We start from the raw sequence: 21,671 nt of genomic DNA on the forward strand, positions 1-21,671 counted from the left end.
TTAATGATTAAGCATGTCTGGCCATTGATTCTTGTATGTTCTGAATTCAAGAGGTTATTCTCGTTTTCTCGGGAGAAAAAAAAACAAAAAAAAATATTTTATGAAATCTTTGTTGAATATCCCTGTAATTGTTTGCTCCTGCTCGGTATCAGCATCTTTATTATCTTATGCAGATAACTAAGACAGTTTTGTACTCACTTTTTAAATATTGGTTAAAAAAGGTTTAAAAGGTCATTTGATGAGAACTTTGCTATATTTTCATCTTAATCCAACTCTTAAGAGGACAAAATAAAAATTGAACTTTTTAGGGTATTGATTTATTCGAATTAGCCCTTGCTGTTTTTAGCGGGTCCTCATCCGAAAAGAGGAACATAATTTATCATTGGTGAGCTATACTTGCAACGATTTTTCATCTTGGGCAAAAATAGTTTTATAGTCAAACGCTAATTATTGATCCGCAAGGTTTGTTCTGTTGTGAGATTTTTGTAGGAAAAATCCCACTTGTAACTTATAAGTCAGAAAAAAATGTCAAATTTGAATCCGAAAACATTTCTCATCTATTCAAAGTGTTTAGAGATTTACTGTATTTTTGTTCTTATTATTGCCTATTACTGTATGGGTAGATAGACTACCTGATTGCACCATATTGTTCCTATTCTTCCTTTAAACAGACACCTCTTCAATCAAATTTGAATGAAATGATATTAGTAGTTATATGTAAGCAGAGCTGGGGGGGGGGGGGAGGTAAAAGGATGTACCTATGTTTTAACATTAGGTATAGCCTCTTTTCGTCCAATTTCCAAAGATGTACCTAAAAAGAGAGTGAAAACAATGGACCTGTCATCTTATCGTAATTACCCAGGGGTAATTATCTTAATTACCCCCAAGGAAATGCATCCAGTTTTCCGCTCTAATGCACTGCAGATAACCTTATCTACTTAATAAAATATATCAGCAGAACTTTTACTTTCAAACTTTTCATTTACACATAATTTTTTCAATTATCAATTTTTTTTTAATTTTTCGATTATTAATGAAGTTTCGTTTTCAATAATTTCAAATTATCGGAAGTTTTTCACAAAAACTTCTTGAGAGCTTTTTTTTGAAAATTCCAATTTTTCAATTTATTTTACTCATGATGTGATAGCATGCAAGAAACGGATTTTTTGGCATTTTATTTTGGTAGTTTTTGGTTTTTTTTTCACGGTAGTTTCACTTTCAAAAACCCGAAACCGTTAAAAAAAACTTTCATATAAAGTTGTTCTAATAATCGATTAAAGTTTTTCTTAACGTTGATTTCAATGAAAAGTACTAAAGCACAGAAAAGCATCACTGAAAGTTTTTTGGTTTTTTGTAGTTTCAGATTCTGAAACCTCAAAACTACAAAAAATTTTCTTCGAGAAAATCAACTCTCTATATATTGTTTTTAAACAGAGCATTTGATAGTGATTTCTTTGTCTCTAAGAAGTTACAATTTTTGGGTTTTTGCGAAGTTTAAGCTTCTGAAACCTGAAACCTCAAACCATTTTTTTGGAATTGTGTGTTAAAGTACATCTTTAAAGCGTAATTTTTAACGCAGAATTCAATGGATACAGTTTAAAGATCATGAAAAGAGGACAAGTTTTATTTTCCGAAGTTTTAGATTCTGAAACCTGAAACCTCAATTTTTTTGGAATTGTGTGTTACAGTACATCTTTATATTGTAATTTTTAACGCAGAATGCAGTGGGCATAATTTATAAGTCATGAAGAGAGGACCAGTTTATTTTTTTTTTGGAATTTTTAGATTCTTGTTTCCAACTATTGCCAGCAGAGCCCAGGGCTTGGTGGAAAACAACCAATTCTTGACTCAAAATATCCAATTATTGTCAAAAATAACCCAAATGTTTCCAAAAACTGTTGCCAACAAAAGACAAATTGTAGCCAAAAAAAATCTGTTTCTATTCCAGAATTACGCAATTCATATCAAAAATACCCAATTATTAGCAAAATATACCACATTTTTGCCAAAAAAGCCTAATTCCTGCGGAAAGGAACCCAGTTCTAGCAAAAATATCCCAAAACTTGCCAGACACAGAGACACAAATCTCGCCAGAAATACCCATCTTTACCACAAATCTTGTAAAAAAACGCGAATTGTAACCAAAATAACAAAATTTTATCAAATATTTATCTAAAATATATCAAAAACTAGACAACCTTGCATCATCTGTATTTCTCTAAGTTCTTACTAACAATCCAATTCTTAAGTGACCTTAAAAACATCAACTTTAAAGATCATCTTTTGTAGAGACGAATCTTCTCAGGTGACCGATATAAGTTTAATGAGCACAAATTTATCAAGAATTTTTTGCTATTGTACAGAATTAATCATTAAATGTTTGAATTCAATCATAGTAATTTAACAATTACGTCCTATTATCTTCTCAATTACGAACAATTAGGTGATCTCCTTTTTTGTGAGAAGGTCAATGAACTCTTTGGAACAAAATTTATTCCAGCTACGTCATATGATTGCTACAATTAGGGACACCTAGGTTTTGTATGGGGTCACTGAAATCATGTGAACAAAAAATAATCCTTACTACTTACAATATTATTCATACTTTATCGAAGCATACACAGCTCACGCGATCAAAATTAAGGTCTTAATCATAATATTGCCGTAATTACGTCACTATTGCGTCAAAATGTTGTCATTTTTATTGTAGTATACAAACAAAAATTTAACTCATTGTGCTTATCTTCCTTCTCTTCAACAACACAGCTATAGTTAGCTTTTTCATTCTTTTTTGGAGACAATTTGAAACTCGTTGTCCTACAAACCTGAGTTGTCAGTTATAAATCTTTCAGTGGAGATTGTTCATCTCTATTACATCTTCCTATTTCCAATTCCAGGTAAGTCACCTCTGTTATAAAATATGAAAGCAGACCAAAAGAAACGAACAAAGGGCTATTATATTCATCGTTCTCATTCGCGAATAGCATATTAATTCTTCAGAGAGAAAGATTTTTGAATATCTGTAACTTCAGTTCTTTTAGGAGTTCAACCGTCTTCACCCAAAAAAGCCTGGTATAATGAATATCAAATCTGTGAAATTGAATGAAAATCTTAAGGCCCCCTTCTTCTTCCCCGATTTCAATGATGATGTAGCAATTATAAAAGAGAGGAAGACGTGCTTCGGCTGGGTAGCTGATACTCCATTCTCAATTCCGAGGCAGCTTCTGGTCTTCATTATTGCAATCGAGAATTTGCCTGAAGTCTCTGTTCCATACAAAGAGACAACTAAAGACTTCTACGAGAACCACATCGAAAACACAATTTTACAAGTCGCAGACAACATGGAATAGAGCAGATCAGTCCGTGCACAATTCTGTGATTATGAGTTGTCCTACAGACCAATGTATGAAATCAATTGGGACTTCTTGAGGATGAGAGAGAACTTAAATTTCTCTGGTGTGTGTCTGACGAGTATGACAATTTTCAGGAGCAGAAACCTGATCGGGATTGTGACGAGTGGGAAGATGGGTCATTGACAGAGAGTATTATCGCAAGTATAGAAGAAGAAAACGTACTTAACCCCAAGTTAGACAACAAAAAATTGACAAGGGAGTCCCGTTTTCGTGTTTTTCTACCGAAACTGGATTAGATACAATGAAAGAATTACAAGGAGCATCGACTTTTGAAAATACTTCATTCAAGTCTGCCAGAACCATCCTTAGTACTGTAGTCAATGATTATACAGATTACCAAGATCATATTTTATCTAATAACGCAAGTGAAAAAATATCTGAAAAAACTTCCATCAAATCTGAGCAAAAGGCGTCTTGTACAAAAAAGACTGTCAAGAGAAGGGGTCCTGCTGTCAATAACCCTGAGAGAGAGGGAAGTAAAAATCGAGATGGTGATGAAAACGAAGACAAAATGTCTCCTGCATCTCGCCAATTGAGACGAGCTGCTGAAGTAACTAAACAAGCAGGTTGAGAAGTTATTTCTTTGACTGATTATTTGTTTATATTTCCGGTATAATTTTAGATCTAAAATTGGTATTTCCTGAGGTGACAAATTGATTGGTTAATTGTAATATTCTGTTTTTACACTCATAAAAAGCTGAATTTCATGTATGCTTTTGAATAGATACTTTGATACTATAATTTAATTGAGTTTCAAAATTTCATTTTCGAAATCAACTTTTATTTAGAGTTCAATTTTGAATTAAAATGTATGTCAAAAAAAGGTTGTTTTGGAATATCTGTTTTTTTCAAAAGTGGCGGTTAAGGTCGAAAAAGACTTCTTTTTGTAATATCTGTTTTTTCAAAAACGCGGGTTTCTTTTGGCTTCTGCAATACACTCCCGGCAGCTGATACTGGATGATGCAAAGCGATTGCAGTGATAGCTTTGCAGTAAACTCCAGCAGCAATTTTCCCCACGAGAATGTTGCAATAAGCGTGCTGCCTTTGATAATAGAATACCTGGTCTTTTTAAAAGATTTTTGGCAAAAAGTTTTTATATATAGACACCAATACAAATCGTTAAGTATTGTACTAACAATTTTTTTAAAAAAAAAATTGAAAACCTTTTGCTTAAGTTTTTACTGCTTTGAAAAAAAATTCTTTTACTATCTCATTTTTTTAAAAGAAGTTGTTTTTTACAGAAAGTTTTTATTTTTCATTTAAGAAAAACTTTAAAGGAAGAATTTTTTCCCGAATAGTTTTTTTTTCAAAAATGTCGTTTTTTACATAAGGTTTTAAACAAAAAATTGCAACTTGTGTTGTTTTTTTCTTTTTCTGTTTTTGCTTTTTTTTCAGTTTTTGAACTTTTCTATGTAAATTTTTAAATTTAATTAATTTTTTTTTGAAAAAACAAGTTTTACTAGGTTAATTTTTCTTTCAAAAATGCCGTTTTTCACATAAGGTTTTTAACAAAAAATGCAAGTTGTGTTGTTTTTTATTTTTCTGTTTTTCCTTTTTTCTGTTTTTGAAGTTTTTTGAGCAAAATTTTCAATTTAATTATTTTTTTTGAAACTAATTATTTTACTAGAAAAATTTTTCTTTCAAAAATGCCGATTCTTACATAAGGTTTTTAACAAAAAATGCAGTTTTTGTTGCTTTTTATTTTTCTATTGTTCAGTTTTTGAATTTTTTAATGTAAAATTTTTAATTGAATTATTTTTTCAAAAAAATTTGTTTTACTAAAACATTTCTTTTTTCAAAAATACCGTTTTTTACATAATGTTTTTTTACAAAAAATGTAAAATCTGATGTTTTTGATGTTTTTGTTGCTCCATTTTTCGGTTTTTGAAGTTTTTTTCATGTAAAATTTTAAATTTAATTATTTACTTTAAAAAAATAATGTTCTTCTAAAATATTTTTTTTTTCGAAAACGTCGTTTTTTACATAAGGTTTTAAACAAGAACTGCAATTTTGTTGTTTTTTATTTGTTTTACTAAAATATTTCTTATTTCAAAAATACCGTTTTTTACATAAAGTTTTTTTTACAAAAAATGTAAAATTTGATGTTTTTTATATTTTTGTTGCTCCATTTTTCAGTTTTTGAAGTTTTTTTTCATGTAAAATTTTAAATTTAATTATTTACTTTAAAAAAATAATGTTCTTCTAAAATATTTTTTCTTTCGAAAATGTCGTTTTTTACATAAGGTTTTAAACAAGAAATGCAATTTTGTTGTTTTTTGTTTGTTTTACTAAAATATTTCTTTTTTCAAAAATACCGTTTTTTACATAAAGTTTTTTTTACAAAAAATGTAAAAATTGATGTTTTTTATATTTCTGTTGCTCCATTTTTCAGTTTTTGATGTTTTTTTCATGTAAAATTTTAAATTTAATTATTTACTTTAAAAAAATAATGTTCTTCTAAAATATTTTTTCTTTCAAAAATGCCGTTTTTTACATAAGGTTTTAAACAAAAAAATGCAACTTGTGTTGTTTTTTCTTTTTCTATTTTTCCTTTTTTTTCAGTTTTTGAACTTTTTTTCTATATTTTTAAATTTAATTATTACCTTTTTTTGAAAAAACGAGTTTTACTAGAATAATTTTTCTTTCAAAAACGCCGTTTTTCACATAAGGTTTTTAACAAAAAATGCAACTTGTGTTGTTTTTTATTTTTCTGTCTTTCCTTTTTTCTGTTTTTGAAGTTTTTTGAGCAAAATTTTCAATTTAATTATTTTTTTTGAAACTAAATATTTTACTAGAAAAATTTTTCTTTCAAAAATGCCGAATCTTACATAAGGTTTTTAACAAAAAATGCAATTTTTGTTGCTTTTTATTTTTCTATTTTTCAGTTTTTGAATTTTTTAATGTAAAATTTTTAATTGAATTATTTTTTCAAAAAAATTTGTTTTACTAAAACATTTCTTTTTTCAAAAATACCGTTTTTTACATAATGTTTTTTTACAAAAAATGTAAAATCTGATGTTTTTGATATTTTTGTTGCTCCATTTTTCGGTTTTTGAAGTTTTTTTCATGTAAAATTTTAAATTTAATTATTTACTTTAAAAAAATAATGTTCTTCTAAAATATTTTTTTTTTCGAAAACGTCGTTTTTTACATAAGGTTTTAAACAAGAACTGCAATTTTGTTGTTTTTTATTTGTTTTACTAAAATATTTCTTATTTCAAAAATACCGTTTTTTACATAAAGTTTTTTTTACAAAAAATGTAAAACTTGATGTTTTTTATATTTTTGTTGCTCCATTTTTCAGTTTTTGAAGTTTTTTTTCATGTAAAATTTTAAATTTAATTATTTACTTTAAAAAAATAATGTTCTTCTAAAATATTTTTTCTTTCGAAAATGTCGTTTTTTACATAAGGTTTTAAACAAGAAATGCAATTTTGTTGTTTTTTGTTTGTTTTACTAAAATATTTCTTTTTTCAAAAATACCGTTTTTTACATAAAGTTTTTTTTACAAAAAATGTAAAAATTGATGTTTTTTATATTTCTGTTGCTCCATTTTTCAGTTTTTGATGTTTTTTTCATGTAAAATTTTAAATTTAATTATTTACTTTAAAAAAATAATGTTCTTCTAAAATATTTTTTCTTTCGAAAATGTCGTTTTTTACATAAGGTTTTAAACAAGAACTGCAATTTTGTTGTTTTTTATTTGTTTTACTAAAATATTTCTTATTTCAAAAATACCGTTTTTTACATAAAGTTTTTTTTACAAAAAATGTAAAATTTGATGTTTTTTATATTTTTGTTGCTCCATTTTTCAGTTTTTGAAGTTTTTTTTCATGTAAAATTTTAAATTTAATTATTTACTTTAAAAAAATAATGTTCTTCTAAAATATTTTTTCTTTCGAAAATGTCGTTTTTTACATAAGGTTTTAAACAAGAAATGCAATTTTGTTGTTTTTTGTTTGTTTTACTAAAATATTTCTTTTTTCAAAAATACCGTTTTTTACATAAAGTTTTTTTTACAAAAAATGTAAAATTTGATGTTTTTTATATTTTTGTTGCTCCATTTTTCAGTTTTTGAAGTTTTTTTTCATGTAAAATTTTAAATTTAATTATTTACTTTAAAAAAATAATGTTCTTCTAAAATACTTTTTCTTTCGAAAATGTCGTTTTTTACATAAGGTTTTAAACAAGAACTGCAATTTTGTTGTTTTTTATTTGTTTTACTAAAATATTTCTTATTTCAAAAATACCGTTTTTTACATAAAGTTTTTTTTACAAAAAATGTAAAATTTGATGTTTTTTATATTTTTGTTGCTCCATTTTTCAGTTTTTGAAGTTTTTTTTCATGTAAAATTTTAAATTTAATTATTTACTTTAAAAAAATAATGTTCTTCTAAAAAATTTTTTCTTTCGAAAATGTCGTTTTTTACATAAGGTTTTAAACAAGAAATGCAATTTTGTTGTTTTTTGTTTGTTTTACTAAAATATTTCTTTTTTCAAAAATACCGTTTTTTACATAAAGTTTTTTTTACAAAAAATGTAAAAATTGATGTTTTTTATATTTTTGTTGCTCCATTTTTCAGTTTTTGAAGTTTTTTTTCATGTAAAATTTTAAATTTAATTATTTACTTTAAAAAAATAATGTTCTTCTAAAATATTTTTTCTTTCGAAAATGTCGTTTTTTACATAAGGTTTTAAACAAGAAATGCAATTTTGTTGTTTTTTGTTTGTTTTACTAAAATATTTCTTTTTTCAAAAATACCGTTTTTTACATAAAGTTTTTTTTACAAAAAATGTAAAAATTGATGTTTTTTATATTTCTGTTGCTCCATTTTTCAGTTTTTGATGTTTTTTTCATGTAAAATTTTAAATTTAATTATTTACTTTAAAAAAATAATGTTCTTGTAAAATATTTTTTCTTTCGAAAATGTCGTTTTTTACATAAGGTTTTAAACAAGAAATGCAATTTTGTTGTTTTTTATTTTTCTATTTTTCTTTTTTTTAAGTTTTGAAATTTTATGTAAATTTTTAAATTTAATTAATTTTTTTTTGAAAAAACAAGTTCTACTAGAATAATTTTTCTTTCAAAAATGCCGTTTTTCACATAAGGTTTTTAACAAAAAATGCATTTTGTGTTGTTTTTTATTTTTCTGTCTTTCCTTTTTTCTGTTTTTGAAGTTTTTTGAGCAAAATTTTCAATTTAATTATTTTTTTTGAAACTAAATATTTTACTAGAAAAATTTTTCTTTCAAAAATGCCGATTCTTACATAAGGTTTTTAACAAAAAATGCAACTTTTGTTGCTTTTTATTTTTCTATTTTTCAGTTTTTGAATTTTTTAATGTAAAATTTTTAATTGAATTATTTTTTCAAAAAAATTTGTTTAACTAAAACATTTCTTTTTTCAAAAATACCGTTTTTTACATAATGTTTTTTTACAAAAAATGTAAAATCTGATGTTTTTGATATTTTTGTTGCTCCATTTTTCGGTTTTTGAAGTTTTTTTCATGTAAAATTTTAAATTTAATTATTTACTTTAAGAAAATAAAGTTCTTCTAAAATATTTTTTCTTTCGAAAATGTCGTTTTTTACATAAGGTTTTAAACAAGAAATGCAATTTTTGTTGTTTTGTATTTTTTATATTTCAGTTTTTTTCATGTAAAGTTTTCAATTTAATTATTTTTTTTAAAAGAAGAATTTTTTTCTAGAATAGTTTTTCTTTCAAAAATGCCGTTTTTTACATAAGGTTTTAAACAAAAAAATGCAACTTGTGTTGTTTTTTCTTTTTCTATTTTTCCTTTTTTTTCAGTTTTAGAACTTTTTTATGTATATTTTTAAATTTTATTAACTTTTTTTGAAAAAACGAGTTTTACTAGAATAATTTTGCTTTCAAAAATGCCGTTTCCTACATAAGATTTTTAACAAAAAATGCAATTTTTGTTGTTTTTTTTTCTATTTTTCAGTTTTTGAATTTTTTAATTTAAAATTATTAATTGAATTATTTTTTCAAAAAAAATTTGTTTTACTTAAACATTTCTCTTTTCAAAAATGCCGTTTTTTACATAATTTTTTACAAAAAAGGTAAAAGTTGATGTTTTTTATATTTCTGTTACTCCATTTTTCAGTTTTTGAAGTTTTTTTCATGTAAAATTTTACCTTTAATTATTTACTTTAAAAAAAATGTTCTTCTAAAATATTTTTTCTTTCAAAAATGCCGTTTTTTACATAAGGTTTTAAACAAAAAAATGCAACTTGTGTTGTTTTTTCTTTTTCTATTTTTCCTTTTTTTTCAGTTTTTGAACTTTTTTTCTATATTTTTAAATTTAATTATTACCTTTTTTTGAAAAAACGAGTTTTACTAGAATAATTTTTCTTTCAAAAACGCCGTTTTTCACATAAGGTTTTTAACAAAAAATGCAACTTGTGTTGTTTTTTATTTTTCTGTCTTTCCTTTTTTCTGTTTTTGAAGTTTTTTGAGCAAAATTTTCAATTTAATTATTTTTTTTGAAACTAAATATTTTACTAGAAAAATTTTTCTTTCAAAAATGCCGAATCTTACATAAGGTTTTTAACAAAAAATGCAATTTTTGTTGCTTTTTATTTTTCTATTTTTCAGTTTTTGAATTTTTTAATGTAAAATTTTTAATTGAATTATTTTTTCAAAAAAAATTGTTTTACTAAAACATTTCTTTTTTCAAAAATACCGTTTTTTACATAATGTTTTTTTACAAAAAATGTAAAATCTGATGTTTTTTATATTATTGTTGCTCCATTTTTCGGTTTTTGAAGTTTTTTTCATGTAAAATTTTAAATTTAATTATTTACTTTAAGAAAATAAAGTTCTCCTAAAATATTTTTTCTTTCGAAAATGTCGTTTTTTACATAAGGTTTTAAACAAGAAATGCAATTTTTGTTGTTTTGTATTTTTTATATTTCAGTTTTTTTCATGTAAAGTTTTCAATTTAATTATTTTTTTTAAAAGAAGAATTTTTTTCTAGAATAGTTTTTCTTTCAAAAATGCCGTTTTTTACATAAGGTTTTAAACAAAAAAATGCAACTTGTGTTGTTTTTTCTTTTTCTATTTTTCCTTTTTTTTCAGTTTTTGAACTTTTTTATGTATATTTTTAAATTTAATTAACTTTTTTTGAAAAAACGAGTTTTACTAGAATAATTTTTCTTTCAAAAATGCCGTTTCCTACATAAAATTTTTAACAAAAAATGCAATTTTTGTTGTTTTTTTTCTATTTTTCAGTTTTTGAATTTTTTAATGTAAAATTATTAATTGAATTATTTTTTCAAAAAAAATTTGTTTTACTTAAACATTTCTCTTTTCAAAAATGCCGTTTTTTACATGATAATTTTTTACAAAAAAGGTAAAAGTTGATGTTTTTTATATTTCTGTTACTCCATTTTTCAGTTTTTGAAGTTTTTTTCATGTAAAATTTTACCTTTAATTATTTACTTTAAAAAAATAATGTTCTTCTAAAATATTTTTTCTTTCAAAAATGCCGTTTTTTACATAAGGTTTTAAACAAGAAATACAATTTTGTTGTTTTTTTCTATTTTTCTTTTTTTAAAGTTTTTGAAGTTTTTTCTTGTAAAGTTTTTAATTAAATTACTTTTTTTGAAAAAATATTGTTATACTAAAACATTTTTTTTCATATGTCGTTTTTTACAAAAATTTTCAACAAAAAAATTAATTTTTGATGTTTTTCTTATTCTGTATTTCCATTTTTCAGCTATTGAAGTTTTTTGCAATTTTCTTTAGCGAAATTGAAAATTGTAAAAATCAAATTATTACAATTATTACAAAAATCAATCATCTATTACAATTATTTATTACCAATTATTACACTTATTGATAAAATCTGCGGAAATCTATAACGAATCAAGCTTTTGATGACAAACTTATTTCTTTTATTTTTTTCATTTTAAACAATTGCATTTTTATTAACATCATATTTTTCTTAAGAAATTCCGATTTAATCATCGTCTCATAACAAACATACTTCAGAGTAAACCCCGGGGTACCGTTGTCACCTGGTGACAATTACTGACTTCAAGCATCCCTAGCGTGCATCTCTGGATGTTGTTCGGAAATAAAAGATCGTTGATTGCGGCTCTGCCGCGAGGCGCGCTCTGCGCGCCAAACGATCTTTTATTTCCGAACAACATCCAGAGATGCACGCTAGGGATGCTTGAAGTCAGTAATTGTCACCAGGCGACAACGGTACCCCGGGGTTTACTCTGAAGTATGTTTGTCATGAGACGATGAGTAAATCGGAATTTCTTAAGAAGAATATGATGTTAAAAAAATGCGATTGTTTAAAATGAAAAAATAAAAGAATTAAATTTGTCATCAAAAGCTTGATTCGTTATAGATTTCCGCAGATTTTGTCAATAAGTGTAATAATTTGTAATAAAAAATTGTATTAGATAATTGATTTTTGTAATAATTGTGATAAATTGATTTTTACAATTTTCAACTTTGCTAAAAAAATTGCAAAAAACTTCAAGAACAGAAAAATGGAAATACAGAATAAGAAAAACATCGAAAATTACATTTTTTGTCGAAACTTTTATGTAAAAAACGACATATGAAAAAAAATGTTTTAGTATAACAATATTTTTTCAAAAAAAGTAATTCAATTAAAAACTTTACAAGAAAAAACTTCAAAAACTTAAAAAAAAGAAAAATTGAAAATTCAAAAACAACAAAATTGCATTTCTTGTTTAAAACCTTATGTAAAAAACGACATTTTCGAAAGAAAAAACATTTTAGAAGAACATTATTTTTTTAAAGTAAATAATTAAATTTAAAGTTTTACATGAAAAAAACTTCAAAAGCTGAAAAAAATGAAGTAACAGAAATATAAAAAACATCAACTTTTTTATTTTTTGTAAAAAAACATTATGTAAAAAACGGCATTTTTGAAAAAATAAATATTTTACAAAAAACAATTTTTTTTTTTGAAAAAATAATTCAATTAAAAATTTTACATTAAAAAATTTAAAAACTGAAAAATAGTAAAAAAAAACAACCAAAATTGCATTTTTTGTTACAAACCTTAGGTAAGAAACGGCATTTTTGAAAGATAAAATTATTCTAGTAAAACATTTATTTTCAAAAAAAATAATTAACTTGAAAATTTTGCTCAAAAAACTTCAAAAAGGAAAAACAGAAAAATGAAAAACAACACAAGTTGCATTTTTTGTTTAAAACCTTATGTAAAAACCGGCTTTTTTGAAAGAAAAATTATTCTAGTAAAACATGTTTTTTCAAAAAAAATTAATTAAAATTAAAAATTTACATAGAAAAGTTCAAAAACTGAAAAAGAAGGAAAAATAGAAAAAGAAAAAACAACACTAGCTGCATTTTTTTGTTTAAAACCTTACGTAAAAAACGACATTTTTGAAAGAAAAACTATTCAAGAAAAAAATTCTTCTGTTCAACTATTCAAGAAAAAAAATAATTAAATTGAAAACTTTACATGAAAAAACCTGACAAATAAAAAATACGAAACAACAAAAATTGCATTTTTTGTTAATAACCTTATGTAAAAAACGGCATTTTTGAAAGAAAGTTGTTCTAGTAAAACATTTATTTTCAAAAAAAAATTAATTAGATTATAAGTTTTATACAAAAAACTCCAAAAACAGAATTAGAAAAAAAACAACACAAGTTGCATTTTTTGTTAAAAACCTTATGTAAAAAAACGGCATTTTTGAAAGAAAAATTATTCTACTAAAATTTTTTTTAAAAAAAAATTTAATTTAATTTAAAAATTTACATAGAATTTCAAAAACTGAAAAAAAGGAAAAATAGAAAAAGACAAAAAACAACACAAGTTGCATTTTTTGTTTAAAACCTTATGTAAAAACGACATTTTTGAAAGAAAAACTATTCTAGAAAAAAATTCTTCTTTAAAAAAAATAAATAAATTGAAAACTTTACATGAAAAAAACTGAAAAAAAATACAAAACAACAAAAATTGCATTTTTTGTTAAAAACCTTATGTAAAAAACGGCATTTTTGAAAGAAAAATTATTATAGTAAAACATTTATTATCAAAAAAATTATTTAAATTAAAAATTTTATACAAAAAACTTCAAAAACAGAATTAGAAAAAAAAACAACACAAGTTGCATTTTTTGTTAAAAACCTTATGTAAAAAACGGCATTTTTGAAAGAAAAATTATTCTAATAAAAAATTTATTTTCAAAAAAAAAATTAATCAAATTAAAAATTTTATACAAAAAACTTCAAAAACAGAATTAGAAGAAAAAACAACTCAAGTTGCGTTTTTTGTTAAAAACCTTATGTAAAAAACGGCATTTTTGAAAGAAAAATTATTCTAGTAAAACTTGTTTTTTTAAAAAAAAAATTAATTAAATTTAAAAATTTACATAAAATTTCAAAAACCGAAAAAATGGAAAAATAAAAAAAGAAAAAAAACAACACAAGTTGCATTTTTTGTTTAAAACCTTATGTAAAAAACGACATTTTTGAAAGAAAAACTATTCTAGAAAAAAATTCTCTTTTTAAAAAAATAATTAAATTAAAAATTTTATGCAAAAAAATTCAAAAACAGAATTAGAAAAAAAACAACTCAAGTTGCAATTTTTGTTAAAAAGCTTATGTAAAAAACGGCAATTTTGAAAGAAAAAGTTTTCTAGTAAAACTTGTTTTTTTAAAAAAAAAATTAATTAAATTTAAAAATTTACATAAAAATTCAAAAACTGAAAAAAATGGAAAAATAGAAAAAGAAAAAAACAACACAAGTTGCATTTTTTGTTAAAAACCTTATGTAAAAAACGACATTTTTGAAAGAAAAACTATTCTAGAAAAAAATTCTCTTTTTAAAAAAATAATTAAATTGAAAATATTACATGAAACAAACTTCAAAACCTGAAAACTGGCCAAACAGAAAAATAAAAAAACATCAAGATTTACATTTTTTGTTGAAAACATTATGTAAAAACGGCAATTTTCAGAAAAAAATTTTTTTTGTAAAAAAGATGTTCATTCCAAAAAAAATAATTCAAATCAAAACTTCATATCAAAAGGCTCCAAAAACTGAAAAAGAAGGAAAAATAGAAAAAGAAAAAACAACACTAGCTGCATTTTTTTGTTTAAAACCTTACGTAAAAAACGACATTTTTGAAAGAAAAACTATTCAAGAAAAAAATTCTTCTGTTAAAAAAAATAATTAAATTGAAAACTTTGCATGAAAAAACCTGAAAAATAAAAAATACGAAACAACAAAAATTGCATTTTTTGTTAATAACCTTATGTAAAAAACGGCATTTTTGAAAGAAAATTATTCTAGTAAAACATTTATTTTCAAAAAAAAATTAATTAGATTATAAGTTTTATACAAAAAACTCCAAAAACAGAATTAGAAAAAAAACAACACAAGTTGCATTTTTTGTTAAAAACCTTATGTAAAAAAACGGCATTTTTGAAAGAAAAATTATTCTACTAAAATTTTTTTAAAAAAAAATTTAATTTATTTTAAAAATTTACATAGAATTTCAAAAACTGAAAAAAGGAAAAATAGAAAAAGACAAAAAACAACACAAGTTGCATTTTTTGTTTAAAACCTTATGTAAAAACGACATTTTTGAAAGAAAAACTATTCTAGAAAAAAATTCTTCTTTAAAAAAAATAAATAAATTGAAAACTTTACATGAAAAAAACTGAAAAAAAATACAAAACAACAAAAATTGCATTTTTTGTTAAAAACCTTATGTAAAAAACGGCATTTTTGAAAGAAAAATTATTATAGTAAAACATTTATTATCAAAAAAATTATTTAAATTAAAAATTTTATACAAAAAACTTCAAAAACAGAATTAGAAAAAAAACAACACAAGTTGCATTTTTTGTTAAAAACCTTATGTAAAAAACGGCATTTTTGAAAGAAAAATTATTCTAATAAAAAATTTATTTTCCAAAAAAAAATTAATCAAATTAAAAATTTTATACAAAAAACTTCAAAAACAGAATTAGAAAAAAAAACAACTCAAGTTGCGTTTTTTGTTAAAAACCTTATGTAAAAAACGGCATTTTTGAAAGAAAAATTATTCTAGTAAAACTTGTTTTTTTAAAAAAAAATTAATTAAATTTAAAAATTTACATAAAATTTCAAAAACCGAAAAAATGGAAAAATAAAAAAAGAAAAAAACAACACAAGTTGCATTTTTTGTTTAAAACCTTATGTAAAAAACGACATTTTTGAAAGAAAAACTATTCTAGAAAAAAATTCTCTTTTTAAAAAAATAATTAAATTAAAAATTTTATGCAAAAAAATTCAAAAACAGAATTAGAAAAAAAACAACTCAAGTTGCATTTTTTGTTAAAAAGCTTATGTAAAAAACGGCAATTTTGAAAGAAAAAGTATTCTAGTAAAACTTGTTTTTTTAAAAAAAAATTAATTAAATTTAAAAATTTACATAAAAATTCAAAAACTGAAAAAAATGGAAAAATAGAAAAAGAAAAAAACAACACAAGTTGCATTTTTTGTTAAAAACCTTATGTAAAAAAACGACATTTTTGAAAGAAAAACTATTCTAGAAAAAAATTCTCTTTTTAAAAAAATAATTAAATTGAAAATATTACATGAAACAAACTTCAAAACCTGAAAACTGGCCAAACAGAAAAATAAAAAAACATCAAGATTTACATTTTTTGTTGAAAACATTATGTAAAAACGGCAATTTTCAGAAAAAAATTTTTTTTGTAAAAAAGATGTTCATTCCAAAAAAAATAATTCAAATCAAAACTTCACATCAAAAGGCTCCAACAATTGACAAACGGAAAAACGAAAAATAAAAAGTTTCTGTAAAAAAACGACTTCTCTTAAAAAAAATGAGATAGTAAAAGAAATCTTTTTTTCACAGCAGTAAAAAATTATGCAAAAGGTTTTCAAGTTTTTTGAAAAACATTGTAAATTCTATACTTAACGATTTGTATGGGTATCTATATCTAATAATTCTTTGCCAAAAATCTTTTAAAAAGACCAGGTATTCTATTATCAAAGGCAGCACGCTTATTGCAACATGCTCGTGGGGAAAATTGCTACTGGAGTTTGCTGCAAAATTATCACTGCAATCGCTTTTTATCATCCAGTATCAGCTGCCGGGAGTGTATTGCAGAAGCCAAAAAATTCCTCGTTTTTGAAAAAACAGATATTAAAAAAAGAAGTCTTTTTCGACGTTAACCGCCACTTTTGAAAAAAAAACAGATATTCCAAAACAAGCCTTTTTTGACTTACAGTTTAATTCAAAAATTAACTCTAAATAAAAGTTGATTTCGAAAATGAATTTTTAAAACTCAATTAAATTATAGTATCAAAGTATCAATTCAAAAACATACATGAAATTCAAATTTTTATGAGCGTAAAAACAGAATATTACAATTAACCAGTCAATTAGTCACCTCAGGAAATACCGGTTTTAGATCTAAAATTATACCGGAAATATAAACAAATGATCAGTCAAAGAAATATCTTCTCAACCTGCTAGTTTAGTTACTATACACCTCAGTAGCTCGTCTCAATTGGCAAGATGGAGGACACATTTTGTCTTCGTTTTCATCACCATCTGGATTTTCACATCCCTCTCTCTCTCTTATTGACAGCAGGAGCCCTTCTCTTGACAGTCTTTTTTGTACAAGACGCTGGTTGCTCAGATTTGATGGAAGTTTTTTCAGAGATTTTTTCACTTGCGTCATTAGATAAAATATGATCTTGGTAATCTGTATAATCATTGACTAGAGTACTAAGGATGGTTCTGGCAGACTTGAATGAATTAATTTCAACAGTCGATGCTCCTTGTACTTCTTTCATTGTATCTTGTCCAGTTTCGGTAGAAAAACATAAAAAGGGGACTGCCTTGTCAAATTTTTTGTTGTCTAACTTGGGGTTAAATAGGTTTTCTTCTTCTCTACTTGCGATAATACCCTCTGTCAATGACCCATCTTCCCACTCGTCACAATCCCGATCAGGTTTCTGCTCCTGCAATTTGTCATACTCGTCAGACACACACCAGAGAAAATTAAGTTCTCTCTCATCCTCAAAAAATCCCAATTGATTTCATACATTGGTCTATAGGACAACTCATAATCACAGAATTGTGCACGGACTGATCTGCTCAGTTCCATGCTGTCTGAGACTTGTAAAGTTGTGTTTTCGATGTGGTTCTCGTAGAAGTCTTTAGTTGTCTCTTTGTATGGAACAGAGACTTCAGGCAAATTCTCGATTGCAATAATGAAGACCAGAAGCTGCCTCGTTATTGAGAATGGAGGAACAGCTACCCAACCGAAGCACGTCTTCCTCTCCTTTATAATTGCTACATCATCATTGAAATCGGGGAAGAAGAAGTGGGCCTTAAGATTTTCGGTCAGTTTCTCAGATTTCATATTCATTATACCAGGCTTTTTTGGTGAAGACGGTTGAACTCCTAAGAGAACTGAAGTTACAGATATTCCAAAATCTATCTCTCTGGAGAATTATTATGCTATTCGCGAATGAGAACGATGAATAAAATAGCCCTTTATTCGTTTCTTTTGGTCTGCTTTCATATTTTATAACAGAGGTGACTTACCTGGAATTGGAAATAGGAAGATGTAATAGAGATGAACAATCTCCACTGAAAGATTTATAACTGACAACTCAGGTTTGTAGGACAACGAGTTTCAAATTGTCTCCAAAAAAGAATGAAAAAGCTAACTATAGCTGTGTTGTTGAAGAGAAGGAAGATAAGCACAATGAGTTAAATTTTTGTTTGTATACTACAATAAAAATGACAACATTTTGACGCAATAGTGACGTAATTACTGCAATATTATGATTAAGACCTTGATTTTGATCGCGTGAGATGTGTATGCTTCGATAAAGTTTGTATACCACAATAAAAATGACATCATTATGACGCAATGGTGACGTAATTACTGCAAAATTATGATTAAAACCTTGATTTCGATCGCGTGACCTGTGTATGCTTCGATAAAGTATGAATAATATTGTAAGTAGGAAGGATTATTTCTTGTTCACATGAATTCAGTGACCCCATACAATACCTAGGTGTCCCTGATTGTAGCAATCATATGAGGTAGCTGGAATAAATTTTGTTCCAAAGAATTCATTGACCCTCTCACAAAAATTGAGATCACCTAATTGTTCGTAATTGAAAAGATAATAGGACGTAATTGTTAAATTACAATGATTGAAAACAAGCATTTAACGATTAATTCTGTACAATAGCAATTAGTTCGTGATAAATTTGTGCTCATTTAGATTATATCGGTCACCTGAGAAGATTCGTTTTTACAAAAGATGATCTCTAGAGTTGATGTTTTTAAGGTCACTAAAGAATTGGATTGTTAGTAAGAACTTAGAGAAATACAGATGATGCAAGGTTGTCTAATTTTTGATATATTTTAGATAAATATTTGATAAAATTTTGTTATTTTGGTTACAATTTGCGTTTTTGTTTACAAGATTTTGCTACTTTGTGGTAAAGACGGGTATTTCTGGCGAGATTTGTATCTCTTTGTGTGGCAAGTATTGGGATATTTTTCCTAGAACTGGGTTCCTTTCCGCAGGAATTAGGTGTTTTTGGCAAAAATGTGGTATATTTTGGTAATAATTGGGTATTTTGTTATGAATTGCGTAATTTTGGACTAGAAACAAATATTTTTGGGCTAGAATTGTCTTTTGTTGGCAACAAATTGATATTTTTGGAAACATTTGGGTTATTTTTGACAATAATTGGATATCTTGAGTCAAGAATTGGGTGTTTTCCACCAAGCCCTGGGCTCTGCTGGCAATAGTTGGAAACTTTTCACATTAGTGGAGTGTTTGTTTTTCACGAATTGGGGATTTTTTTGCCAAGAATTGGGTTTTTCGGCAATAATTGGGTATTTTTTGGCAATAATTGGGTTTTTTTTCCAATAAATGGGTATTTTTGGCAAGAAATGGCTATTTTTGGACAAATTTTTATTATGTTTAAGGTTTCAGAATCTAAAACTTCCAAAAAAAATATAAACTTGTCCTCTTATCATGACTTATAAATTATGCCCACTGCATTCTGCGTTAAAAATTACAATTTAAAAATGTACTGTAACACACAATTCCAAAAAAAATTGAGGTTTCAGGTTTCAGAATCTAAAACTTCGGAAAATAAAACTTGTCCTCTTTTCATGATTTTTAAACTGTATCCATTGAATTCAGCGTTAAAAATTACGCTATAAAGATGTACTTTAACACACAATTCCAATATAAAATAGTTTGAGGTTTCAGGTTTCAGAAGCTTAAACTTCGCGAAATTCCAAAAATTGTAACTTCTTAGAGTCAAAGAAATCACTATCAAATGCTCTGTTTAAAAACAACATATAGAGAGTTGATATAGCATACCATTCTCGAAGAAAATTTTTTGTAGTTTTGAGGTTTCAGACTCTGAATCTACAAAAAAACAAAAAATTTTCAGTGATACTTTTCTGTGCTTTAGTATTTTTCATTGAAATCAGCGTTAAGAAAAACTTTAATCGATTATTAGATCAACTTTATATGAAAGTTTTTTAACAGTTTCGGATTTTTGAAATTGAAACTACCGCGAAAAGAACCAGAAACAACCAAAATAAAATACCAAAAAATTCGTTTCTTGCATGCTTTCACATCATGAGTAAAAAAAATTGAAAAATTGGAATTTTCAAAAAAAAGCTTTCAAGAAGTTTTTGTGAAAAACTTCCAATAATTTGAAATTATTGAAAACATAACTTCATTAATAATCGAAAAATTAAAAAAAAATGATAATTGAAAAAATTATGCGTAAATGAAAAGTTTGAAAGTAAAAGTTCTGCAGATATATTTTAATAAGTAGATAAGATTATCAGCAGTGCATTAGAGCGGAAAACTGGATGCATTTCCCTGGGGGTAATTAAGATAATTACCCCTGGGTAATTGCGATAAGATGACAGGTCTATTGTTCTCACTCTCTTTTTAGGTACATCTTTGGAAATCGGACGAAAATAGGCTATACCTAATGTTAATACATAGGTACATCCTTTTACCCCCCCCCCCACCAGCTCTGCTTACATATAACTACTGATATTGCCAAAGTAGGGATATCCTGATGCACTGAAAAAAGTTTTAGTCTTCGACGAGACCTGAAGGAATAGTAGCTATAGCTATTCCTTCCAGAAATGTTTTTCAAAATTTGATTTTGACTTGGGAATCAACTTTCAAGTGTAGTCCAAGTCTTGGCAAAGACCTGCCAGACTTGCAGACTTGTTTTTAGACGTGCACAGTACTGATATATGCAAGTAAATTTGCATTTACCCTGGGTCAGTTTGGTTCTTGACTTGCAGTTCAACCGGTTAAGAGTTTTTAACGCCTGTCAAGATTGCATCAAGACTGAAAGCGATGGAGAACGAAAATGATCTAAAGATCAAATGATATAAATGAACTAAAACTCCCGGGATTGAGACTCAAGAACACAGAGACCTCTAGTTATCTCATTTTCTCCCATACCCAGTCACCTGACCATAACCTTATACGTTCATTGTCCAGCTGTTTTGGTGCCCATAGCGCATGTGCGACCATGTTTGTCGGGTCGCACATTACCCCCATCCCTCACACAACCCAAAATGGTCTGATCAGAGGTCCCTTAGTTGTGGAGCCTCAACCTTGTGTTCCAATATCTTACCAAGCATGCTTGCTGGTCAAAAGGGAAAAAGGTAAGATCCATAGGACACGAGAAGGTATATCTCCCGACCACGTCCGTCTTAATGTGTCCGATGGAAGACATGAAGACTTTGCTGTTCTCTCTCGACTCCTCAACCGATTCCAGAGGGTGGAAGTATATTTTTGGATACCAGATCTGATCCATAACTGATGGCTGCAGTTCAATGTATTGATCAAACTTCCACGCACGCATGTCGATTCCCAGATGTACTGGTAGTGTTCCATCTGTCCAACTTCTCTGAACACAAATTTCATGAAATATCTGAATACATTCTGTTTCGCCCCTCGAAATATACGCAGTCGTCCGGGGGGGGGGGGGGGTTAGAAAAAAGAAAAAAACAAAGGCACAAAGGTAGGGGAACCGAATAGATCAACATTTCCCGGTATAAACTTCTTGAGCATAAAATTAAAGAATAGTCAAAAATGTGCCACTACAAATTCAATTTGGATGTGTTTCTTCTCGATCAAATCTTTTTTGGATGAAATGAAGCAATTCAGGCAGCTGTTCCTTC

The 21,671-nt window shown here is 25.9% G+C and overlaps 1 protein-coding gene across 1 annotated transcript in view; it reads right to left on the minus strand.

The window, feature by feature from the left end:
- LOC142339835 (glycine receptor subunit alphaZ1-like) overlaps positions 1 to 21,671 on the minus strand; it is a 43,864-nt gene that overhangs the window by 21,429 nt on the left and 764 nt on the right. The window contains exon 2 of the mRNA XM_075390135.1: positions 21,122 to 21,397. Within this exon, the coding sequence (XP_075246250.1) occupies positions 21,122 to 21,397 (276 nt within the window). The remainder of the gene's footprint in view (positions 1 to 21,121; positions 21,398 to 21,671) is intronic.

This window comes from Convolutriloba macropyga, chromosome 5 (genome assembly GCF_964194025.1).
Source record: "Convolutriloba macropyga chromosome 5, txConMacr16.3, whole genome shotgun sequence".
NCBI lineage: Eukaryota > Metazoa > Xenacoelomorpha > Acoela > Convolutidae > Convolutriloba > Convolutriloba macropyga.